At 51.0% G+C, this 20,721-nt stretch overlaps 8 protein-coding genes across 8 annotated transcripts; 2 read left to right on the top strand and 6 right to left on the bottom strand.

The window, feature by feature from the left end:
- Positions 1 to 1,293: 1,293 nt before the first annotated feature.
- N7508_009162 (uncharacterized protein) lies at positions 1,294 to 2,082 on the top strand (the record flags this gene model as incomplete). Its single annotated transcript, XM_058467225.1, has 1 exon — positions 1,294 to 2,082. One exon carries the CDS (start codon positions 1,294 to 1,296, stop codon positions 2,080 to 2,082), a length of 789 nt encoding a protein of 262 aa, XP_058315071.1.
- A 1,358-nt stretch (positions 2,083 to 3,440) lies between these two features.
- On the bottom strand, positions 3,441 to 6,851 carry N7508_009161 (EF hand domain protein; the record flags this gene model as incomplete). The annotated part of the gene is made up of 1 exon (XM_058467224.1): positions 3,441 to 6,851. The coding sequence occupies one exon, from the start codon at positions 6,849 to 6,851 to the stop codon at positions 3,441 to 3,443; it is 3,411 nt and encodes a 1,136-aa protein (XP_058315070.1).
- Positions 6,852 to 7,318: 467 nt separating this feature from the next.
- On the bottom strand, positions 7,319 to 9,181 carry N7508_009160 (putative MFS multidrug transporter; the record flags this gene model as incomplete). Its single annotated transcript, XM_058467223.1, has 5 exons — positions 7,319 to 7,662; positions 7,716 to 8,389; positions 8,446 to 8,624; positions 8,677 to 8,934; positions 8,990 to 9,181. 5 exons carry the CDS (start codon positions 9,179 to 9,181, stop codon positions 7,319 to 7,321), a joined length of 1,647 nt encoding a protein of 548 aa, XP_058315069.1.
- Positions 9,182 to 9,541: 360 nt separating this feature from the next.
- N7508_009159 (methionine aminopeptidase MAP1) lies at positions 9,542 to 10,841 on the bottom strand (the record flags this gene model as incomplete). The annotated part of the gene is made up of 3 exons (XM_058467222.1): positions 9,542 to 10,183; positions 10,233 to 10,631; positions 10,713 to 10,841. 3 exons carry the CDS (start codon positions 10,839 to 10,841, stop codon positions 9,542 to 9,544), a joined length of 1,170 nt encoding a protein of 389 aa, XP_058315068.1.
- A 302-nt stretch (positions 10,842 to 11,143) lies between these two features.
- Positions 11,144 to 13,019, top strand: bna4 (kynurenine 3-monooxygenase; the record flags this gene model as incomplete). The annotated part of the gene is made up of 3 exons (XM_058467221.1): positions 11,144 to 11,258; positions 11,537 to 11,751; positions 11,814 to 13,019. The coding sequence occupies 3 exons, from the start codon at positions 11,144 to 11,146 to the stop codon at positions 13,017 to 13,019; spliced, it is 1,536 nt and encodes a 511-aa protein (XP_058315067.1).
- Positions 13,020 to 13,361: 342 nt separating this feature from the next.
- On the bottom strand, positions 13,362 to 15,188 carry N7508_009157 (WD40 repeat domain-containing protein; the record flags this gene model as incomplete). The annotated part of the gene is made up of 2 exons (XM_058467220.1): positions 13,362 to 14,993; positions 15,084 to 15,188. 2 exons carry the CDS (start codon positions 15,186 to 15,188, stop codon positions 13,362 to 13,364), a joined length of 1,737 nt encoding a protein of 578 aa, XP_058315066.1.
- Positions 15,189 to 15,939: 751 nt separating this feature from the next.
- Positions 15,940 to 16,588, bottom strand: N7508_009156 (cornichon family protein; the record flags this gene model as incomplete). The annotated part of the gene is made up of 4 exons (XM_058467219.1): positions 15,940 to 16,032; positions 16,094 to 16,160; positions 16,241 to 16,396; positions 16,488 to 16,588. 4 exons carry the CDS (start codon positions 16,586 to 16,588, stop codon positions 15,940 to 15,942), a joined length of 417 nt encoding a protein of 138 aa, XP_058315065.1.
- Positions 16,589 to 17,362: 774 nt separating this feature from the next.
- N7508_009155 (putative ATP-dependent permease ADP1) lies at positions 17,363 to 20,672 on the bottom strand (the record flags this gene model as incomplete). Its single annotated transcript, XM_058467218.1, has 2 exons — positions 17,363 to 17,599; positions 17,658 to 20,672. 2 exons carry the CDS (start codon positions 20,670 to 20,672, stop codon positions 17,363 to 17,365), a joined length of 3,252 nt encoding a protein of 1,083 aa, XP_058315064.1.
- Between the last annotated feature and the right edge of the window lie 49 nt (positions 20,673 to 20,721).

Below are 20,721 nucleotides of genomic sequence, written 5' to 3'. Positions count from 1 at the left end.
AGAGACATGGTCCATGCGGCTTATTGGCATTGGGCCTCAAATCAGCCCGAGTGCCCAACGCAGATTAACTGCGCGTCACGGGATTTGCCTCAGCCTCAGGTCATGACATGTCTACCTTCGCCGCAGATCTCACCCTCTCTGCAACATTTGGGTAGCCAATATCCCAGAGGCACCCCAGTCCCTGCACTTCCTACCCAATATCCCTCTTGCTGCCCAAGACTTTACCCCGATGTGACTGGCAAACCAGGGTGAAAGTGGCGTGGGACCCAGGATGTTGAGGATTGCCCACTAATCTGTGAAGATCGAGGCTTTGGATCATGTCTGCCGTCCCACCAGTGTTATGCCTATGCACCAACGGAAACGCCCACAGCGTCTCGCCTACCAACGAGCGTGCACACCGGTTCCATACTCGATCGATCGAGATCTTCAACGACACTGGTGTTTGACAATGGTGGTTCCCTGTATATGTTACGCAATTGGCCTCCACGGCTTCAACAGTGCCCAGGCAACAAAGGCCTCATCTCCCTAGATTACATCTCCACCAACGCCACTGGCGTAAAGCCATTTAGCGCGGCTCTCAATCCACTTCTGCTGCCGTTGCATAAACCTTGACTCGCTTTGGTTCCCCCCTTTGTCAGGCACGCGCATCTGCTCAGCCCGGGTTGGATGATTTTCCTGTGGACTATATTTATAACTAGCCCTTTTCTCATCGTGGATTCGTCCGGCTCTTCCATCAAATCTCTTTCTTAATACCTTCAAGCAGTATCTTCGAGTTTTATATTAGGCTGCTGTAAAGCCTTGTCTCAAGTTCTTCATGCTACCCATCCTTCCCCATCCATTGACGGCTGGATCAGCAAGCCTGAACCCGTTCTCTTTCCCAGCAAGTATTGGTTCTTGTGCAAGTTCAATCAACTCCAAATTGGATACTTGGTCTCGCCATAGGTCAGCAAAACCAGCTATCGACATTCCCTTCCTTATTCCTGCGCCAGCTATATTGGAACCCGATGCTTATACTCCGTAGCAGCACCATGGATCAACATCCTGTTTATGGACCCCCGGCGACCTCCCCCGTCGTCTACCAACAAAGGTATTTTTTCGTCATCATTTCACCCATCCAATCCTACATTTGTGTTCGACAAACTACACCCATTACGGTTGCTAAATGGTAGAAGGTCGCCAACAACTCCCCGCGGATATGGCTACAGAGACGACCGTCATATGTCCGTAGGATCTATGGATTTTGATCCTTCCCGCTACCATGGAGCCCCAGTCCCTATGGACGCCCACAGCCACATGATGAGCCCACCTATGGGAAGAGTGTCCTATCCTGCCGGACAGCCAGTACCTCCACCCCGGAACTATGAATGGAGCCACCCGGCTCACCTGCCTCAGGAATCACTCAGGCGAGACCTCGGAAAAATGCCTACCTCGGAGAGCCCAGAGTATGTCATGGAAAGAAACAGCCGGCGAGCTGCCGATAAGTCCAGAGGAAGCCCACACTATTACTCCCAGAGACGGACTTCCAACCGGGATGAATTTGATGGCCCACATCAGTTCCTGGAGCCCCCCGCCCAGCAGGTCATCGCAGCCCAGGACAAGGAGCTCCCCGAGCTCCCTACTAATCTTGATGCCTCAGAGCAAGACAGCATTCTCCACAAAGTCAACGACCGTCTATCCCGATGCGCCTATGACTTCATCGCAAAGTATCAGTTCCGCGTTCCAATCGAACAGGACAAAAGACCTGTCAAGGTTCCCTCGGACCGCGAGTGGACCGAGTGGGTGCACCTCTTGAAGCGCCTGGCTACAACACGCCGCATCCCCGCTCATCTCTTGTACAACCGCCAAATCAAGCAGCTCATCACCGTGCTGGAGAACTCCCTAGAGATGCGCCACGCTGCCAAGCACCAGTCCAGACCGGTCAAGGATGACCGCAACGTGCTGCAGCTCATCTCTGCAGGAATCCAGGTCGCCAAGATCCTGAAGGATTCCAGCGCCATGCAGTTCCTCGATTGTCTTTATGTTGACACCGAGAAGCTGATTCTGGATCGACGGGGCCGTCGTGTGAGATTCGCCAGCACTTGAATCCACTGGATGGAAGATGGCCGTTCTAAAAAAAATATGTCCCTGGTTGGATGCCACGTTTTTAATGACTCCGTTGAGCGCCGCGCCCCCCTTGGATTGCGCTGCCATTCTGCTTTCTTTCTCTTTTGACCACTCCCCTGGATCATGTCCCATTGTCCACGTGAAACCCCCACCCTCGGAGGAAATGTACCCCGGATTATCAGTGAATCCCACTCAGGATGTATTCCCAGGCAGAGCTATCCAGCTCAGATATTTGAAGGATGGAATTCCCACGTCTGGCAGAAAAATAATCAGGACCTGCAATCGGCAGAGAGGCAGGTCCTTCGTTTTCTACCCAGCGCCAGTCACGGGAAGTTGATGTATGTTTTAAATGAATCAAGATTGGTGGTCAGACTTTACCGCCATAATGCGTTATGCCAATTTCAGCAACATGTTTTTGTCAGTGTCTGACAATCCCTCGACCGTTCGCTCAACTTTTTCTACTCAATCGTGTCCTGGTCACACCGTACGGTTCCATTGGTTGTTTCGGCGAGAGTCTCCCGGGCAATTGATTCGTTTCAGCCCAATGACGGGCTTCGGGCAGAAGCCGAGGTTGAGGCACGGTTCCGGATGTCTTCTTTTGTATACGTATGATTTTTCAGTCACGTTCGATGTGTTTATGTTTATGTTTATGTTTTATGTATCTAATTGTATCCCTCGGGTGGTCAATTGTTTTCAGTCGTCTACTAATGGATGGATTATTCAGGTTGTCATGCATTGCTCTTCTATGCCACATTCAGAACGGCCATGGCGGCTGACTTCAATGCAATTGCGGTCAATTGAGTCCAAATTGAACATAGTTAAAAGACAAGAAGCAAAGTAACCAAGAAAAAGCTAGGGCTTCGGGAAGGATAGAGAGATCAAAAACACAAAAAAATGGTTTCCCTGGGAATCGAACCCAGAACCTTTCCGGAACACTTGCTTGGAGCAATTGTTAACGGAAAATCATAACCGCTAGACCAGGAAACCAGTTGGTATCAGAAATGAGCATCTCTGACACTATGATCGAAGAAGATGATTGACTAGAGCAAACAAAGTATTGCACCCCGGGGAGACGACTTCATTCCTATCCTAACTCGAAGCAGACTAATTGCTAATGAAAATAATTTTTCTAGCCAAAGCACTTAGCATCGGGCTGTTTGTGCATCAATTGCGATCGAGTTTCATATTTCTAACGTGCGAGGCTGTCAAGTACTACGGTTATGTATATCGTTCAGACACTGTCGCCATGAAGGTATCATAATATTAACAAACCGGGATAAAAACCGAGAGCCGCTAAACTGACTAATAATGTACACACGCAGTTCGAATAAAATATCCTAAAAGCTAGCCATCTCAATCCAGCTAGCCACAAAGGCCAGACGACGTCCCCGATCGGCAGCCATACGGCGCGAAAACTCCTCAAAGCTGAGTCTTGCACCGCTACCACCACGCTCCTTGGCTTCACGCTCGATCTGGTCCAAGTAGGCCCACCGGGCCAGAGTCTTGGGTGAAGGTCGACGCGGGGCGGCAGATTCAGGAGCCTGGTCACTGACCCGGTGCGGGGGTGGGAGTGGTTGCATGGGGGATGGGGGAAGCTTCGGGGCTGTGGCCTCGGCTTCTGGGGAGGAGTGGGGGGATGCTGGGGCAGGAAGGGAGGTTGTGCCGCGGGGCTCGAGGCGGAGTTGAGCGGGGAGGTCAGGGTTTGTGCTTGTGGTTGGGGACGATTCCGAATCCGAGTCTGACATGTCGGACTCTGGCTGGAAGACATCAGCACGGAAAGAGATGCCAGGATGAGGTGCATCTGTGTCCGGGCGATGTTGTGGGAGAGTTGGGTCGTAGACTGGCGCTGTGTCCTCGACAGCTGAACTGGATGGATCGGCATCGGATGTTTGAGAGATGGTTTCATCGTCAGATTGAGATGAGGAGGCGGATATAGAATCGGATTCAAAAGATTTTTCCCGCCAATCGTGGGTTTCTTGATCAGGATTGTTGAGATGGGTTGGTCGTATGTCATCGTCCTCGTCGTTGTCGTTGTGCTCATCATCATCCGAGGCAGTGCCCTCGAACGAAGGAGGAGCCAACACTGGCGCTGTGTTGCGAGACTCAAAGACTGGGCTTTGGACTGCGTATCCAGCGCGCTGAAGTAGATCATCAAGTGGCTGAGTGACAGTGGCTTCTTCAAGCTCTTCCTCAGTAGGTATATCCTCCTTGATGGTTCGTTTCTGAGGTCCCTCCTTGGCTGCTAGTTCGATCTCGCGCGCCCAGACCTTGCGATCGGCGCGGGTGCGGTGAACCTCCATCATCAGATCCTCTCGTGGCTTGAACAGAATATCAAGAAGCTCATTGAATCCCTGCTGCGTGACTTGATACAGAATCTCCTTGCCAACGTCTCTCTCGACCTCTGGAATTTCAAAGCCACCCCATCGTTCACCGACAGGGATGCTTCGTGACGAAGTCGATGGGTTGGATCGAATGTCATAGTCGTCAGTCAGATCATCCTGGAATCGTACCTTGGATGATGATCGGGAACGGGGAGAAGGAGGGTGGGAGTCGACTTCCTCTAGATCGTCTTCATCACTTGAGTCATCGATAGCTGGATCTCTTTCATAGCCCTCAGGAGCAACGGCACCATCTTCCTCATCCGTGTAGAAAGCTCGGCGCCTCCAGCGTTCGTCAATTCCATGGCGACGAGTCTCATCCACCCGTCTTTGATCATCATCGCGCATCCTATGGTAAACAGCAGTAGCAACACGAGCTCGGTCAATTGGATCAGTGATCTCCCGAGGAGGAATATAGGATCCAAGGGCTTCGACGATGTCTTCTTCATGGACATGCTCAGCTGGTGGCCAGGTGCCACTAGCTACCGAAGAGCTAGACTGATCCGACCCGCTCTCGCTAGCACGGTCGTCATCATCATCGTTCTCCTCGTCGTTATCGCCTTCATTCTCATCTACATCTGCATCACCTGGACGGTGCGCAGAGTCGGTAGGTGCCAGGCGAAGTGTAGATGGGAACATTGGCCGCACTCTACCAAATTGCTCTCGGACAGCTGCGTCGCCCACAACTGAGTGTCGATCACCATTATCAGCACCATCCTGTCGCAAAATTCCTTCGTTGTCCATAATTTCCATGTCCCCATCTGGGTTCATGCGCTTGCCTTCACCAATACGTGAACGTTCACCGGAAGGAATGCTGCCAGGGAATGCAGAACTGATGGGCTGGCTACCGAGGACCACATCACGGGCACCGCCTTCCAAGAAATCGTCTTCCATGCCCGCAACCATGTCTCTGGTAAGCTCCCTGCTCAGTGCATAGTACGCCCTGAAAACTCGAAGGAAGTCCTTTCGCTCGACGAAACCATCTCCGTCAATGTCATAACCCCGGAATACACGTCGTAGTCTCTCATCGTTGCTCTTGTTGTTGAGACTAGCCAAACCCTTGAGGAATTCTTCAAACCCAATGAGGTTGTCGCCATTGGTATCGTAAAATGCAAACATTCGGTCGTAAATGAGACTCGGAGGAGGTGGTCGGATAGATGTGTTTGGTACAAAGCATCGGTCAAAGGTTTTGCGGTCAATGGCCATGTACAGCTTGTTGGGGTCATCTGCCCACTCATAATTCGCCAAACAGCGGAACTGATCCCAGAGTGCATCGAGCTCCGTATTTTCGAAACTGGTGTCTTTCATAAGACGCTTCGCGAGAGGACGTGGAAGGCTACGCGGGAGCATGGAAGGCTTTCCAGGGTACCACACAGGCTGAGATTGGCGAGGGTTTCCAAGGAAAGGAGCTGGGATGCGCACTTTGTAGAACAAATGGGTCTTGATGTGCACCTGCATGGCCTCGCACGTCTCACAGAGATCGTAATCAATGCAATTCGCACAGCGGTATCTGATCCCCTGAATCGGCATAGCGCCGCAGCTGTTGCAAGTAACTCCACGATGAATGTAGCCGTCTCTCCTCGCCTGATCTTCGGCAATATGGTAAAGTAAATTCAGCAGATTTTGGCCTTCGCGCGTAGGCGAGGCATCGTTGTTTCCATCTCGCCACGAGAAAACGCTCTGGTCATCTCCTACCGTTTCCGCACCGTCAGTATTCTGGGGGGGCGCAGACACATCGGGGAAGGTAGAAGTGGAAAGGGTGACCCGTTCTCCATTCTGCCGGCGCCGACGTAGCTCCTCCCCATAGTTCTGATCCCCGTTGAACCGTAAAAGCGCCCGTTCAATGCCCGCTCGGGAGATACCACGTTGTTGGAGCTGTTCCGTCAAGTATGTTCTTTCGGGACTATCCTCTACAAGGACATGTGCGGATGGGAAGTCGAGCGCAAGGAAAGATTCAAGAAAAGTATCCTCCATCATTTCGCGCATGCGCTCTGCGTGAGCAGGCGGGACGCCGACTTCCTCCATAAGCTGGTCGCGAGTTGCGAGCAGCGATGGCAGAAGACCGCTTTCCACACGCCGGCCATCTTCTGTCTCAATCCGGAACGTTCCGTAAACGCCGTTTTGGCGCTCTAGTTGTTCGAGGTGGGTGATGGCTCGGTAGGACGGGGTTTCAATGATTGCAAGCTCTTCGGCTTCGGTTCGTCTGCTGCGGCGTACAGCACCTCGACGTCGGAGCGAGGATTGGGGAGCTTGCCCGACAATACTGTTGTGGACATAGAGGATTGCATAGGCAGCAGCGACGCCCGTAAAGAGGTAGAGAATGGGGCGATATCGAGTTAGTGAGACCGGCCCCGAGTGCGCTTGGGACATTGCGGAGGTTGAGCGGAGGAAGAGCTATCAGAAGCTGCGCGGAGAATGTCAGGAAAACAAGGCGAGGCTCATCCTGGGCCCCAACACCTCAAACTAATCTGATCCGCAAAGAAAAACAATCAATAGCTCTGATGTGAAGTTACTAGTCAAGAGTGCATTTGAAACGTTGCCGAAGCGCGGAGCTAAGCTTAGTAATCTATACTTCTGGCGACGACAAAGAATGAGATGGAATCCTTCACATCGGCAACTGGCTATCCTTAGATATGCATGTATTTAGGGTGGTATCCCTGAGGGTCCATAGCTCGGAGTAGTTTCATTTGTAGCATATTATTTCCCTGATACCTATTTTAATCTATGTATGCTGAATATAAACAATCTAAACCCCAGCCCGAATGCTAGATCATTTACAATGTCAACTTCTATGCAAGTCCTGTAACTTTTAAGAAAAGAAACTTCCCATTCCTCGCTCAGCGGCTAAGCTTGCTTTCACGAACGAAGAAGCCGCTCAGCAGAGCAAAGAATACCACACCAACCATAAAGGCGAATCCCTTGTTGGTGGACCAGCCATAAGCATCCCGGACAATCCGAGCGGTCTTTGGATCCAGGGTCTTGATAAAATCAAGACTTTCTCGCACACCTTCAACGATCTGATCTATATTCTTGCTGTCCTTTAGTCCAGATCTCAGTCGGTCTCGGAGAAGCTGTTGAACAACAGTCGATGATAACGAGAGTCCAATTACGGATCCCAGTGAGCGGAACAAATAAGAGCAAGCAGTTACAACTGCTTGGTCTTCATAAGTAGCGTTGGAAACTGATGTACTCGTTAGCATGGAATCATATAATGAAAATAAGACAAAGACTTACTCAAACCAATCAAAGTTGTGGTGACGCCAATACCATTTCCAAAGGCAGCAATCATCATTCCCATGATCATGGGAATAGTGCTTGTTACAGCACCTCCAGAGAACAGATAGATGCAGAAGCAACCCGTTGTCAGGAATGAATACGCAATGATGGTCAGCCAGTAATACTTGCCATACCACTTCATTAGCATGCCTGCAAACAATGAGCCAGAAACACCGCAGAGAATACTCGGCAGCAGACGCAAACCGGCGACGGTAGCAGAGACGCCATCGACAGCCTGGAAGTATAGTGGGATGTAGAACAGGGCAGCGAGCCAACCTCCGAAGCTGAAGAAGTTGCAACCATAGCAAGCGAAGAAAGTGCGGTTGAAGATAATATGACCCGGCGCAAAGGGCTCGGCTGCCAAGTAGATCTCAACCAGGATGAAAATGACAAACAGGAAAGCGGAGACACTCAGCGAGATGATAGTCAAGGGTAATTTCCATGATACGTTACTGCCACGGTCAAGACCAACCAAGAAGCCAAGAACAGCTCCCACAAGAACAATAGCACCGAGGAAATCAATCCGACGCAGCTTTGTTTTCCAGTGAGTACTTTGACGGACAGGAAGCTTTAGCATAAACGACACGGCGATAAATGCAACGACGCAAATGGGGAATTGTGCCAGGAAAGCCCTATAGTGGAGTGTTAGAAAGCACGGCATATTGGGTGGGGCTTGCATCATTCATACCAACGCCAGCCAATATAATCAGCTAAGATTCCTCCTAATGGCGCGCCGGTACCGGATCCGGTAGCGTAAATGATGTTGATAACACCCTGCCATACGCCTCGGTCACGAAGAGGCACGATATCGCTCATCAGGATGCTGACAACAGTAGTCATACCTCCACCACCAATGCCCTGGAAGACCTATTGGAAATAAGTTAGTAAAGCACCATTCAATGCCTTTCCGGGAACTCACGCGAGCAGCAATCAATTCATTGATATTCCGTGCCAGACCGCAGAACAAACAACCAATACCAAAGATGGCATATGCGAAGAGCAGACATGGCTTGCGACCAAATATATCACTCAACTTTCCATAAAGAGGCTGGAAAGATGTCAAAGTTAGGAAGTACGAGGTTGCAATCCAGCTGGTCAGATTGAGAGACTTCAAATCACTACCAATCTGACCATAACTGGCCATGATAATTGTCTGATCTGCCGCCGACAGGAAGATCTATATCACGAATTAGTCACAGGGAAGATCTGTGGGCAGAATTCCGAAACCTTACTCCGAGCGAGATGGCAGGCACAATATACTTGAGCTGCTTCTGAGCATCAGGGAAGGGCTCCTTCACCTGATTCTCATCTTCGGCCGGAACTCCTGATTCCACATTATTATCGGAAATCGTTCCGTTGGACACAGTGCCGTTGCTTGACCCCAGCAAAGGGGAAGTCTCGCTAGGAGAACTCTCTGGAGCCATTGTCGAGATCTGTCTATCGTCGACTTGCTCCAGTTGGTCTCAAGGTCAGAGTGACTCAACTGAGGGCCTCAGAAAGAGAAAAAGCGGAGTCGCGAGGACATACAAGCCTTCTCACTAGCCTCACGTGCAGATAAGCCCTCCCCTCACTGACAAATCCGACTTAGCCGTCTCGGCCAATGACCGATCTCCACTCGCATATATACCGCTCAGGCCTATCTCATTCCCGACTACATCGGCAAGCTAACTAGTCTAGTTTGATATCTATGATTATGCAGATAGTGATTAGGCATTGAACGGTCGTAAATTCGGTTACCAAGGTATTCCAAAATGCAAGTCTCTTCAACTCCTGTTTTGCGTATTCTATGCCGAGGGCATGGGAACTGCACCACCGGGTGAGTCGGGCAGACGGGCAGTCAGAACCTCGACACCGTCCTCGGTGACCAGCATAGTATGCTCAAACTGAGCAGAAAGGGAACCGTCCTGAGTGGTGCTGGTCCAGTCGTCGGGCCAGGTACAGTCACGGTGGGTACCAATGTTGATCATAGGCTCAATAGTGAAGCACATACCGGGCTTCGCAGTGCCGACAGCCTTGTTCTTCGCGTAGTGGGGAATGTTGGGTGCGCAGTGGAAGAGCTGGTTGATACCGTGACCACAGTAGGTCTTGACAACACTGCAGTTGCGGCTCTTGGCGTGCTTCTCGATCGTATTTCCGGGGTCACGGAACAGCATGCCAGGCTTGACCAAGTCAATTGACTTATCCAGACATTCGCGCGCAGTTTCCACCACGCGGACAGCGTCGGGGTTGGCGAGCGACTTGTCGCCAACATAGTAGGTCTCGTTGATATCTCCGTGGAAACCCTTGTGGTACAAAGTAACATCAATGTTGACAATGTCACCATCCTCTAAAGGTCTTTGATCGGGGATACCGTGACAGATAGTCTCGTTAACCGAGGTACAGACGGACTTGGGGAAGTGCATATAGTTCAATGGCGAAGGGTAAGACTACAAATTTGTCAGCAGGGGAATCTAAATGTGAGTAAATGCCTCGTACTTCACGCTCTATGCAAGCCTTGTGGACAATTTCATCAATCTGGTCCGTTGTGACACCGGGCTTCAATGCGCGAGCAGCCTCATCCAAAACCTCACGAGCCAGTCGGCAAACCTTGCGCATGCCTTCTTGCTCCTCCTTGTTTAGGATAGTGATATTATGGCGGCCAATGATCTTCTGCTCAGAACGAGGGATACCATCGCGGGCGTAATCCGGGTGCGGGATCGACTTGGGAATGGTTCGCTTGGCGGAAAGAGGGTAGACGGGTCGCAAGGAACCCTTGTAAGGGAAGGACGGGTACGGGTTATAGTTGCCGGTAGCTGGATCTGGTTCAGAAACTACCTTCGGAGTGAAAAGGTTGGTGAGGATATTACTCTTCTTGTGTGTGGTCTTGTGCTCAGCCTGGAGGTTATTAGCCGGGAATGTCTCTTGTGAAGGAGTACAATGCATGCGACGCCTGTGTATCTCAAAAGGAACGCTTACCCAGCTTCGCTTGAAACAGTCCTGTGAACAGAAGAAGCTGTCGGTGCCGCTCTTCAGACAGGTTGGACACTGCAGAGTGCCTGCGGGGTTGGGGCAGTCCGTGCCCTGACATTTGCGGGATTCAGCCATTATGATGGAGGATATCCCAAGAGAATCCAATAAGGATATAAAGCTCTGAAGATATCAGAGAGTGGATCAGAACGAAGCCCAAAACTTCGAGAAAATCCCCGCGGGCCTCGAGGCATCGGACACTAAGCCATATTTGACCTAGCGTAGGTGTATATTTACGCCTTAGGCGCCAAGGTGTCAACAGATAAGCCGATAAGAAATCGACGTCTTCGGCCGATTTCGCAGCACGTGCTGAGAGTTTATCCCTTCCCACTGGAACACTTCTGTCGCATCCTTCTGTTCATCCTGATCAATTGCATGATATGGCTGTCCCGAAGCAGAAAGTGGTTGTTGTGGGTGCTGGTCCGGTGGGATCGTTGGCGGCGCTGTACGCTGCATCAAGAGGAGACGAGGTCGAAGTATACGAACTTCGTGGAGGTATGTCTTAAATATTCCTGTGTTACATTCATGTCCCCCCCGTTTCGTGCAAGGCCAATTGGGCGCAGTCGAGGAGTATATTTTGCTAGCTTTGGCTGGCAATGAACAATACTACTTATGTGGTGCTGCGTCCCGCAAGGTCCCTGGAATTATTCCAAGAAAATCGCTTTGCTCGGTCTCTATTGCCCTGCGCTGTTGTGTCCACGAACCCTTGCACATCGCATGACTCAGTTGTGATATATTGCGACATCTCCCGATCTGACTTGGCCACCCCGTAGATCTCCGGGACCCTACGACCGTGCCATTGAACTTCACCAAGTCAATCAACCTAGCCTTGTCTGAACGTGGTCTTAATTCTATGCTTCATTCGGATCGAGCCGACTTGATCGACAATGTACTCCGCGACGCGATCCCCATGCATGGGCGGATGATTCACGGCCGAGACAGCGGGGAACTGTGGGAGGCTGCACAAGCCTATGACGTCCACGGCCGGGTATTCAATCACCTACATAGCAGTAGCTTGTTTGCATGTCGAGCTTGACTAACTCTGACAAGGCCATTAACTCTATCGATCGATCAACACTCAACAATGCTCTCCTCGACGAGTTGGAAAAGGCCCCCAACGTCAAATTGTTCTTCAACTACAAGCTGACTGGTGCGGACTTCCGTACCAACAAGGCCTGGTTTGAGCGCCGGATCCCCGGCGAGACCCCTATGCCCGATGATGCGGGTATTGCTGGTCGTGTGCCAGAGTATGAGGTGTCCTTTGACTACCTCATCGGCGCTGACGGAGCACACTCGGCCACGCGCTTCCATCTCATGAAATTCGCCCGTGTCGACTACCAACAAGAATACATTGACACTCTTTGGTGTGAATTCCGCATCCCTCCCTCGGAAGATGGAAAGTTCCGCATTTCACCGAACCACCTTCACATCTGGCCAGGGCGCGAGTTCATGTTCATCGCCCTCCCATCAGCAGACAAGTCATTCACGTGCACCTTATTCGCACCATCCTCACACTACACATATCTGGAGACCCAACCACAGGAACTGCATGAATTCTTCGATTCTCACTTCCCAGGCGTATCGCCAGAACTAATCGCACCAGAAGACCTAAGCGAACAGTTCGCAGCAAACCCCCACCTACCACTGATCAGCATAAAATGCAAGCCACACCACTTCGGCGCCAGCGTCGCCATCCTTGGAGACGCAGCCCACGCAGTCCTACCATTCTACGGCCAAGGCTTAAACGCAGGCCTGGAGGATGTTCGTGTCCTCTTCGAGCAACTTGACAAGCATGGAGTCTACGACCCCAACTCAAGCGTCTACACACGAGGTCTGAAGCGTCAGGCTGCGTTTCAAGCATACACAGACCAGCGCTGCGCCGATACGCACGCCATCAACGATCTATCGAAGGAGAATTACCTCGAGATGCGCGCGGGCGTCAAATCGCCACTCTACAAGCTGCGCAAGGCCATCGAAGAGACGATAGATCGCCGTTTCCCATTCCTCGGCTGGAAGACGCAGTATGCTCGTGTTAGCTTTAGTAATCAGCCGTACTCGGAAGTCGTCCAGGCTGTTCAGCACCAGAGCGATATGCTTGGCCTTGGTTTGACTGGAGTTCTCGTCGCTGGTGCTGGTGCTTTGTCCATCTTGATGTGGAGGTACCCCAGGTATTGCTCGCCTGTGTGGCTGTTTCGATACTCGCGGCATCTGGCTTGTGTTGGGTTGAGGGCTTTCCGCAATTTCACTCATATCTAGGAATCTTGGTGAGTTTGACCGAGGTTGGTATTTGGAGGGCGTGGTGACATGCATGCCTCTTGATCATTATGATCCAGTGAATTTCCCATTTTTCTTTTCGTCTGCATCTGTACAGTTTCTCTCCTGTGTCTTCTAGAGAACATAAAATTTGAGCCAAGCAATTGATATAGGACATATCCCTTTACGGAAGTTGGACGTAAAATTACCAACCTAAGTTCAGCCTAAGTTCAGCAGGCTTCTGTACACAAGAAGACGTGAACTTCGGACAGGAAAGATCCAAAAATTTTATCCAAGCCTGAACGCCTTGATTAGGCTGGTATAAAACTAACTAGCACAAATTCTTTAATCCCAATACTTGATAATACCATCTAACCCACCAGTAACCACCTTACTAGTTTCCTGGGGATGCCAGTCCAGACAAGTGACAGCACCACCCTCCTTCCCACCAGCCTGGATCTTATGATACAACTTGCCAGTCTTCCAATCCCAGAAGCAAACATAACCACCGCTATCACCAGAGACAATGAACTGTCCATCAGGAGAGATCTTGAGATCAATGGCATAGCCAGCATTGTTGTGGCCACGGAAACTCTTCTTCCGGTTCTGACGGAACTTGTCCGTGGCGCCGTAGACGACGATTTGGTTGTCGCCTGACTGGAATGCGACATACTTGCCGTTGGGATGGGCTGCCGCGCGTGTGAGCGCGAACATGTATGGCTCGGCGATGAACTTGATTGGGACGGGAATTCCGTATTCCCAGGCGCGCAAGGACTTGTCATCTGAGGTGGAGATGAATCGTCGGTTGTCATCGACGAAGGTGATGGTGTTGATCGCTGCCAGGTGGTGGTCGTATTCTTGAACCAACTCGCCGGACCGTGTGTCGAATTGAACGATCTTCTTGTCGGACATACCGGCCAGAAACTCGTGTGAGTGCTCTGCGCCAGGGTTGAAACGGACGACGTGTGGTGTCTTGCCAGTCGAGAATCGTCCGATGCACTTTCCATATTCGGTGTCCCAGAGCTTCATTTGTTTGTCGTATGAAGCTGTGAGGAACGTCTTGCCTGATGGGTGGAAGTCTGTGTCTGAGATTGCCTTGTTGTGGCCGGAGAAGGTCCGTAGGAGCTCCCGGGAGTGATACACGTCCCAGATCTTGGCCTTTCCATCGGCAGCCGACGAAAGCAGCAAGTGGCCAGAGTTTGGCATGAAACGAAGAGAAGTGATGGGCTTAGTGTGTGATTTCCAAGTTTGAACAAGCTTCTTCGGCACGTAGTTCTTGATGCTGCCGGGTTCCTTGCGCAGATCGATGTCCAGATCTTGGGGAACATGCATGTATGTGCGGCCCTGGTAGTCGAACTCCTCCGAACCGTGGAACTCGGTAGTCTCCTGCTTGGACAGGTCACCCTCGTACTCGGTAGCTTCCTTGCTCATGGCTGGCATGGGCGCCGCGGTAGCCAGGGTCTCGTCTTCCTCGACGTATTCCTCGTCGCTAGCAAGTTCGCGATCGTCTTCCGCGTCAACCTCGACCAGATCATATTGCTGATCATTCGTGTATTTCGCCCAGGGTCCTAGATATGCGCCCTCGCCTTCCACAATGCTGGAGTCACCCTTTTTTTGGCGCTTTGTCCTCCAAGCTGCGGATTGGCCCTTGGTAGGCTTCATCTGCACAACATCCCGACCTCCAAATTGAGCCGCATTTTCAAGATTGCCGACAAACTCTTCCGGTCGCGTGGGATTGCGTGTGTAGCCCAGACTCTGGAACGTGCGATGTTGCGCCGCGAACGTTGACTCGCTGATGGCTGCCTCCTCGGCGAATCCAGTAGGGACATTCTTTCGCTTGATACCATTTCCTGGGCCCGAGCCTTTGAATGGGTTGACGGGGCCCTGGGAGGGACGTGTGAGATCATCGTATGTGGCGTTGAAGGTGAGGGCTTGGGAAGAGGTATTGGCGAGGGTCATCTGCATATGCGCTTGGTCCTGTAGGATCGTTAGTCTTATCTGCTCGTAAGTTTCCAGACACAAAGACCAATTTGACGAGAAGGGAAGGGGGAGTAGTGGGGACCAAACCTCTGTATTCACTTCTGGTGCAGCGACGACCTTGGTTGCGGCTGTCGCAGAAACGTTTGTGTCATCATCGCTGGAGTCGTAACCAGCGCCCAATAGGCCCGACATGATGGGATTGGGGAATATGCAAGGTACACAATTTCCAACACCTTGTTAAAGAGAGGCGCAGTCTGGTGAAGTCGGTTGAAGGATGGGAATTTTACGGGCGTCGGGAGAGCCGCGAAGTGAAGGCCGCGGAACCGTCAAGCTCTATCTACCTTAGCCCGATAGTGCCCCAACTGGTCTATAGCTCTTAGATCAGCCTAACAAGGTCCTTTAAATTGTGCACTTCATTTTTAGAACTTAATTCCAACCTAGACAATAACAAGTCGAGAATCTTGGGTATCGTACGCTCTTCATTGCCAACCGCATGGGAGGTATATACAATTCACAGGCCGAAAATTGGCTAGATCAACACAGAAAAATAATTCAAGACAAACACAAATGGCAGGAGAGGTCACATGCACCACCACGAGTCAATCCCCGTCCGAATCAACCCAGCACACCTCCGGCTCAAGACACTTCAAGCGAAATATCTATTACATTCTCACCACTGCACTCCGCATTCTATCTCAAGACTGAAAGAAATCGTTGCTCATCCCTAGTCATGGCAGCTCAAAAGATAAGAAATGGCCCTGATATACCAAGCTATATGGTGTCGTCGCTGCCATGGGGTTGTGGTCATGTTCGAATGCGAGCCAAGCCGAAGATAATGTCCAGAGAGCACCATTTCGGGATTCCGTGACAACAGTCCAACGACAGGCGACCCTTTCTAACCAGGACGACCATGGCGCATCGCGTGTTCGGTCTTTTCACGCAGTCAGTGGCCCTCATCACGGATCAGGGCAACAATCATGCTGTAGAGGTAGAAGAAGAACATCAGGAGGTGGAAGCCAAGCTTGATGAACGATTCCTAGAAGAACGACTTCGAGTCAGCCTTTGCGCGAGGCAGATTCTCAGCCAATAAAACAAACCTTCTTGTGAACATTCAACTTGCGGAAAATCTCGGTCGCATCCAGGAGGTGCTGGTTATCGTAGATCCTGTCAATCGAAAGAAACTCGGGTTAGTCTCGGACTCGGGGTGAGAGAGGGGCTTGCGGCCCGGGGAGCTTCCAACGTACTTCTTCGCGTTGAACGCAACGAGGGGCAGGTTCAGCACGATGGCGAGCCAGTACCCGTTAATAACGAAGAGGAAGGTCAGGAAAGCGTGGACGGCGGCTTCGGGGATGATATAAGCGTTGAGACGGTTGCAAAGGTCGATGGGGTTGATGTAGTCGCTGGTAAAAGGGGGGGGGGGCGTCAGTTCGTATTTCGCATTTGACTTGGATCAAGACGGACTTCACGGGAGAAGAAGCTGGAGAGACTCACCATTCGAGGTCACTGTACATAATTGTGAAGAACACCTGGAGGAAGAGGTTGACGGCGTTGATCAACACCGACAACAGATAGAGCCACGCTTCACCAGACATTTTGGCGGGAGTTGGACAGTCTGCCGGAGAGGATGGAGAGAAGATCAATTGCTAGATAAACAGAGGATATGAGCAAAGTGCCGACGAGAGTGGTTGGGTGGAGGTGCGGTTCGCAAGAGGCACCGGAATTGGAGATGTTTGTGGGGTGCCCAGGGAAGGCGGAGGAATCGCATAGAGTCCTTAGAGATTAGCGCTCACTCACAAATAATATCTTACTGAATAGTCAAGATAGTGGAGAGAGGGAAAAGAGCCCGACAGTATGAGGAGGCGAGGGTGGATCGAAGCTGGAGGAAGTTGGGATTAGCGAACTGCGCTCGAGCCTGAACGGGCGGTGGGAAGTGGCCCATTAGCGTCACCCGCAAACGGGGCTGGTAACGTACTTGATAAGGAGGAAATTGAAGCTGGAGGACAATAGAGCTGAATAAAATTGCCGACAATGATGAGAATATTCTCAAGTCGTGAAGTCGTGGGACACTGAGGACAAGCTTTGTGAGCGGAAAGATGACGTCGAACACGTGCATGTTACATCTACTTAATCACTACCTACACCTTGGAGTAGAGAATAGAATAAGAACCTTCCAGTGTCTATATACAGAATGACATCTTATAAGTGCCATAACATACAGGGTTTCGTGTATCTCTGAAGGCTTGGTCTCCAACGATCTAAGCAACAGAACACGATGCAGAACATTGATATACTTAATTCCGAAACAGAAACGCAAGACAGCAGGAAACATTCCTGAGAATATCAAGTGAGATGAGTCAAGCAGACGGTTACCGCTTCTCGATGAGTAGGAAATGCATCGCACTGTACGCAATGATGATAAAGGCGCAAGATATCACAGCGAGCCCGATGACATCGCTCCAGTAAGCCTGTGTATCAAATCCAAAGGCACTCAAAATCGATGCACCAGGGACTTCAATATCCAAACCGTACTTGTGATCAATCAGAGTGAGGAAGGTTACTTCATTGACGATCAAGGCCTCAAAGCCATAATGGAAAATGGATAGCTGGTAGATCATTAGTAACAGAAAACCAACTTGAAAGGGTGTGTAGTGAGAGACTCACAGTTTGCAACCACAATGCTGACTTGGGAATTGCATCATGATTCAGCAAAAGACCGGCAAACAGCAAGCTGAAAAGCATGACCAGGCTGCCGATAAGGTTGGCAACTCCACCATCCCGGAAAATAATGCCAATGAAGAGACAGATGTTGGCGGCGGCAAGATTGAAAAGGACCAAGACTAGTAAGAAGTGGAAGAACTCGGGCCATGCCGGAATTAAACCTGTCATGGGGTAGACAATGATGCCCATGATAATGGGAGGGATCAACCTCAGGGGAACGATATCAAATACAACCTTGGCCGCGAAGTAGGTGATCGGGTGATAGTAACCGTTGGCCCGCTCACGCACGAATAGAAGACGCTCAGAAGAGAACACATTGAGACTAGTCAAAGTGCTGAAACCAAACAGGGCTAAGATGAAGAAGAAGAGACCAAGACGGTTCTGGAAGCCCTTGATATCATCGGTGAGGCCATAGAAGAGGTACCCAGATAGGACTGCAAGCAAGATTGCAATTGCATAGTGAGTGAGCATCAGCATTGGGTTTCGGTATAGATTACGCCATGTCCGCTGGGACAGGATCATAAATTGCCGGATCAATCCAACTCGGGCATAGCCCTTAGATTCAGACAACAGAGGTGAGGTCGTCGAGCCGTTGGCAGCCTGGACGTTCTGGATAGCAGATGAGATTTCATCGTGAACGGAATGGCAAACGTCGGAGTCTGCGTAACTGGCAACTAAAACGTCAAGGTCACTCTGGCCGGGGGCTGGAGGAGGCAGCTGATCTGGATCATCAAGAATCTGAGGTGGAACGTTGCCCTGTTGATGGGAAAGACGATGCCATTGTTGGTTATTCTCAGCCACGTCTAATGTTGCACTCTCATCGTCCGTCTTTGGCGTCATGGGGCGTTCGTTGTTCTGCTTCCGAGAGTAAAGTTGGCGATCTTGCTGTTGTTTCAGAGAAATTCTTCGGTTGGTCTTGGGCCTCCGGCTCATTGAGTCACTTGTATCATCCATGCTCACATTCGAAGTACTAGCGACGGATTTGACTGCCCTTAGGCTGCTGGACGCAGTCTTTGGAGGACCAGAACGTCCACTCACAGATGCTACTTCGTCCGTGTATGAATGGGCAACACTAGCATGCATCGTCAGATCAACTAGGTAATCTGCAATATTGAATCCCGGTGGACATGAATATCCCACTTGGTCGAAGTATTGCTGGCAGTCGGAGAAAGGACCGGAATACACGGTACGTCCCTCGGCAAGAAGAACGAGTCGATCGAAGAGAGCAACGATGTTCGAGCGCGGCTGGTGGATGGTGAAGATAACAGTCCGATTGTAGGTCTTCGCCAGGGTCACCAGGCATTCGACCACGTTGAAAGCGTTGTATGCATCGAGTCCACTTGTGGGTTCATCCAAGAAGAGAATACTGGGGCTGGTAACCAATTCGCAAGCGATGCCAACGCGGCGCTTCTCTCCGCCAGAGATACCACGACCTTTGCCTTCTTCCGAGCCAATCAATTGATCCTTGATATGGAAGATACCCAGCTGTTTTTCAACTTCCAAGACTCTTTGCTCTTTGGCTGCCCGACTCATGTCCCGTGGAAGTCTAAGCAAGGCACTGGTCAAGATGGTTTCATGGACCGTCAAAGTAGGAAGCATTGTGTCTTCTTGGTCGACAAAGCCTACCATAGTCTTAAAGTCGGTATCATCAATGATCTCTCCGTTGACATAGAAGTTTCCTTGCACCGTTCCCCGTTTGTTCTTTCGGGCCAGGATATCAAGGAACGAGGTCTTTCCGGCACCAGATGCTCCCATAATAGCGGTGATCTGACCTGGCGTGGACGCACCTTGGATACCCGAGAGAATCTCTTTTCCGTTGAGGGTATAGGACACATCGTCCCAATACAAAGCCGCCGGCCGATAATCTGCCAGGAGCTTGGCAGCTTCGTCATCAGAGTCATCAGAGAGAGATAGACGAAGGTAGCCGCGGCGCGCCGCGCGGCGGGACAGATACCACACCAGTAAAATGACAGCAACGACAAAGAGGGAGCATCCTGCGATTACACCGGCAATGAGCGGAGTGTTGATTTTCTTCACGGGACGCGTGTATCCAGGTTCATCGGTCTTGTACATGCACTCTCCGGAGTCACAGGATAGGAAGATGCTAGGATCACCAAAGACTCCAGAAATCAAGCCGTTCATCTGGGGTTCCGAGAAAACACTCTTCGTACCCTGGGGAGTCGATTTGGTGTCAAAGGTGGCTGGGCCTTTGATCAATTGATCTAGGAAGTCTCCAAGGTTGATTGATCCATTCTCACCGCAGAGGAAACGTCCCGGGATGCACGAGCATTGGAGATGCTCGCACTCGTAGTGAGTATTGTTGGAGTTGTAGTCCGATTCCATGCTCCACTTGCAAGTGTCCAGTCCACAGTAAAACGATTCCTTCTGATCAACCCAGAACTGGAAGCTACAGGTCTTATCTTCTTCTTTGCAGCCGAATGTCACTTGCGGTTTGCGGCCATCGAGTTGCTTCAAGATCATATGATTGGTCACATCACACATCTGGAAATTTTCCTTGACCGTCACACCTTGTTTGTAACACACACCTCCTTCACCCTCGGGCATCATAGAATTGCAGGCATCATCGGAGTCGCATACATTGCAGTTAATGCCCTTCCAGCCAGGCTTGCACTGACAGGTATCAGTGGTACGTTGCGGTCTTTTGTTGTCGTCGGCCAGCGAACCACACAGAGGAATCGAGCAGTCATCGCCTCCAAATCCAGGAGGACAGGAGCATTTTCCGTTGAAGCTGTTGCACTCCGCGAAGTGTGTACAGTTGTCGTTGTTGAGCTGGCAGTTAAAGCAAGCCGGGCACTCGGGGCATCCGGGTGGTGTATCGCCGAGGGAATCGTATCGAGGGAGCAGGCTAAAGTCAGAGACTCCGCTCCATTCTGTGGCCGATACAAACAGGGGAGTCAAAGTGACCAGGGTCAAGGGCAGTGCGCTGGTCAAGCGCATCTTGGGGAAAGGATGGCGGTAGCCCTGATGCGCGATACCAGCAACCAGA

This window comes from Penicillium antarcticum (assembly GCF_028974205.1).
Source record: "Penicillium antarcticum strain IBT 31339 chromosome Unknown utg000009l_segment0_segment0, whole genome shotgun sequence".
Taxonomy (NCBI): domain Eukaryota; kingdom Fungi; phylum Ascomycota; class Eurotiomycetes; order Eurotiales; family Aspergillaceae; genus Penicillium; species Penicillium antarcticum.
The sequence above is the reverse complement of the archived record's forward strand: the minus strand, read 5'-3'. Positions and strand labels throughout refer to the sequence as shown.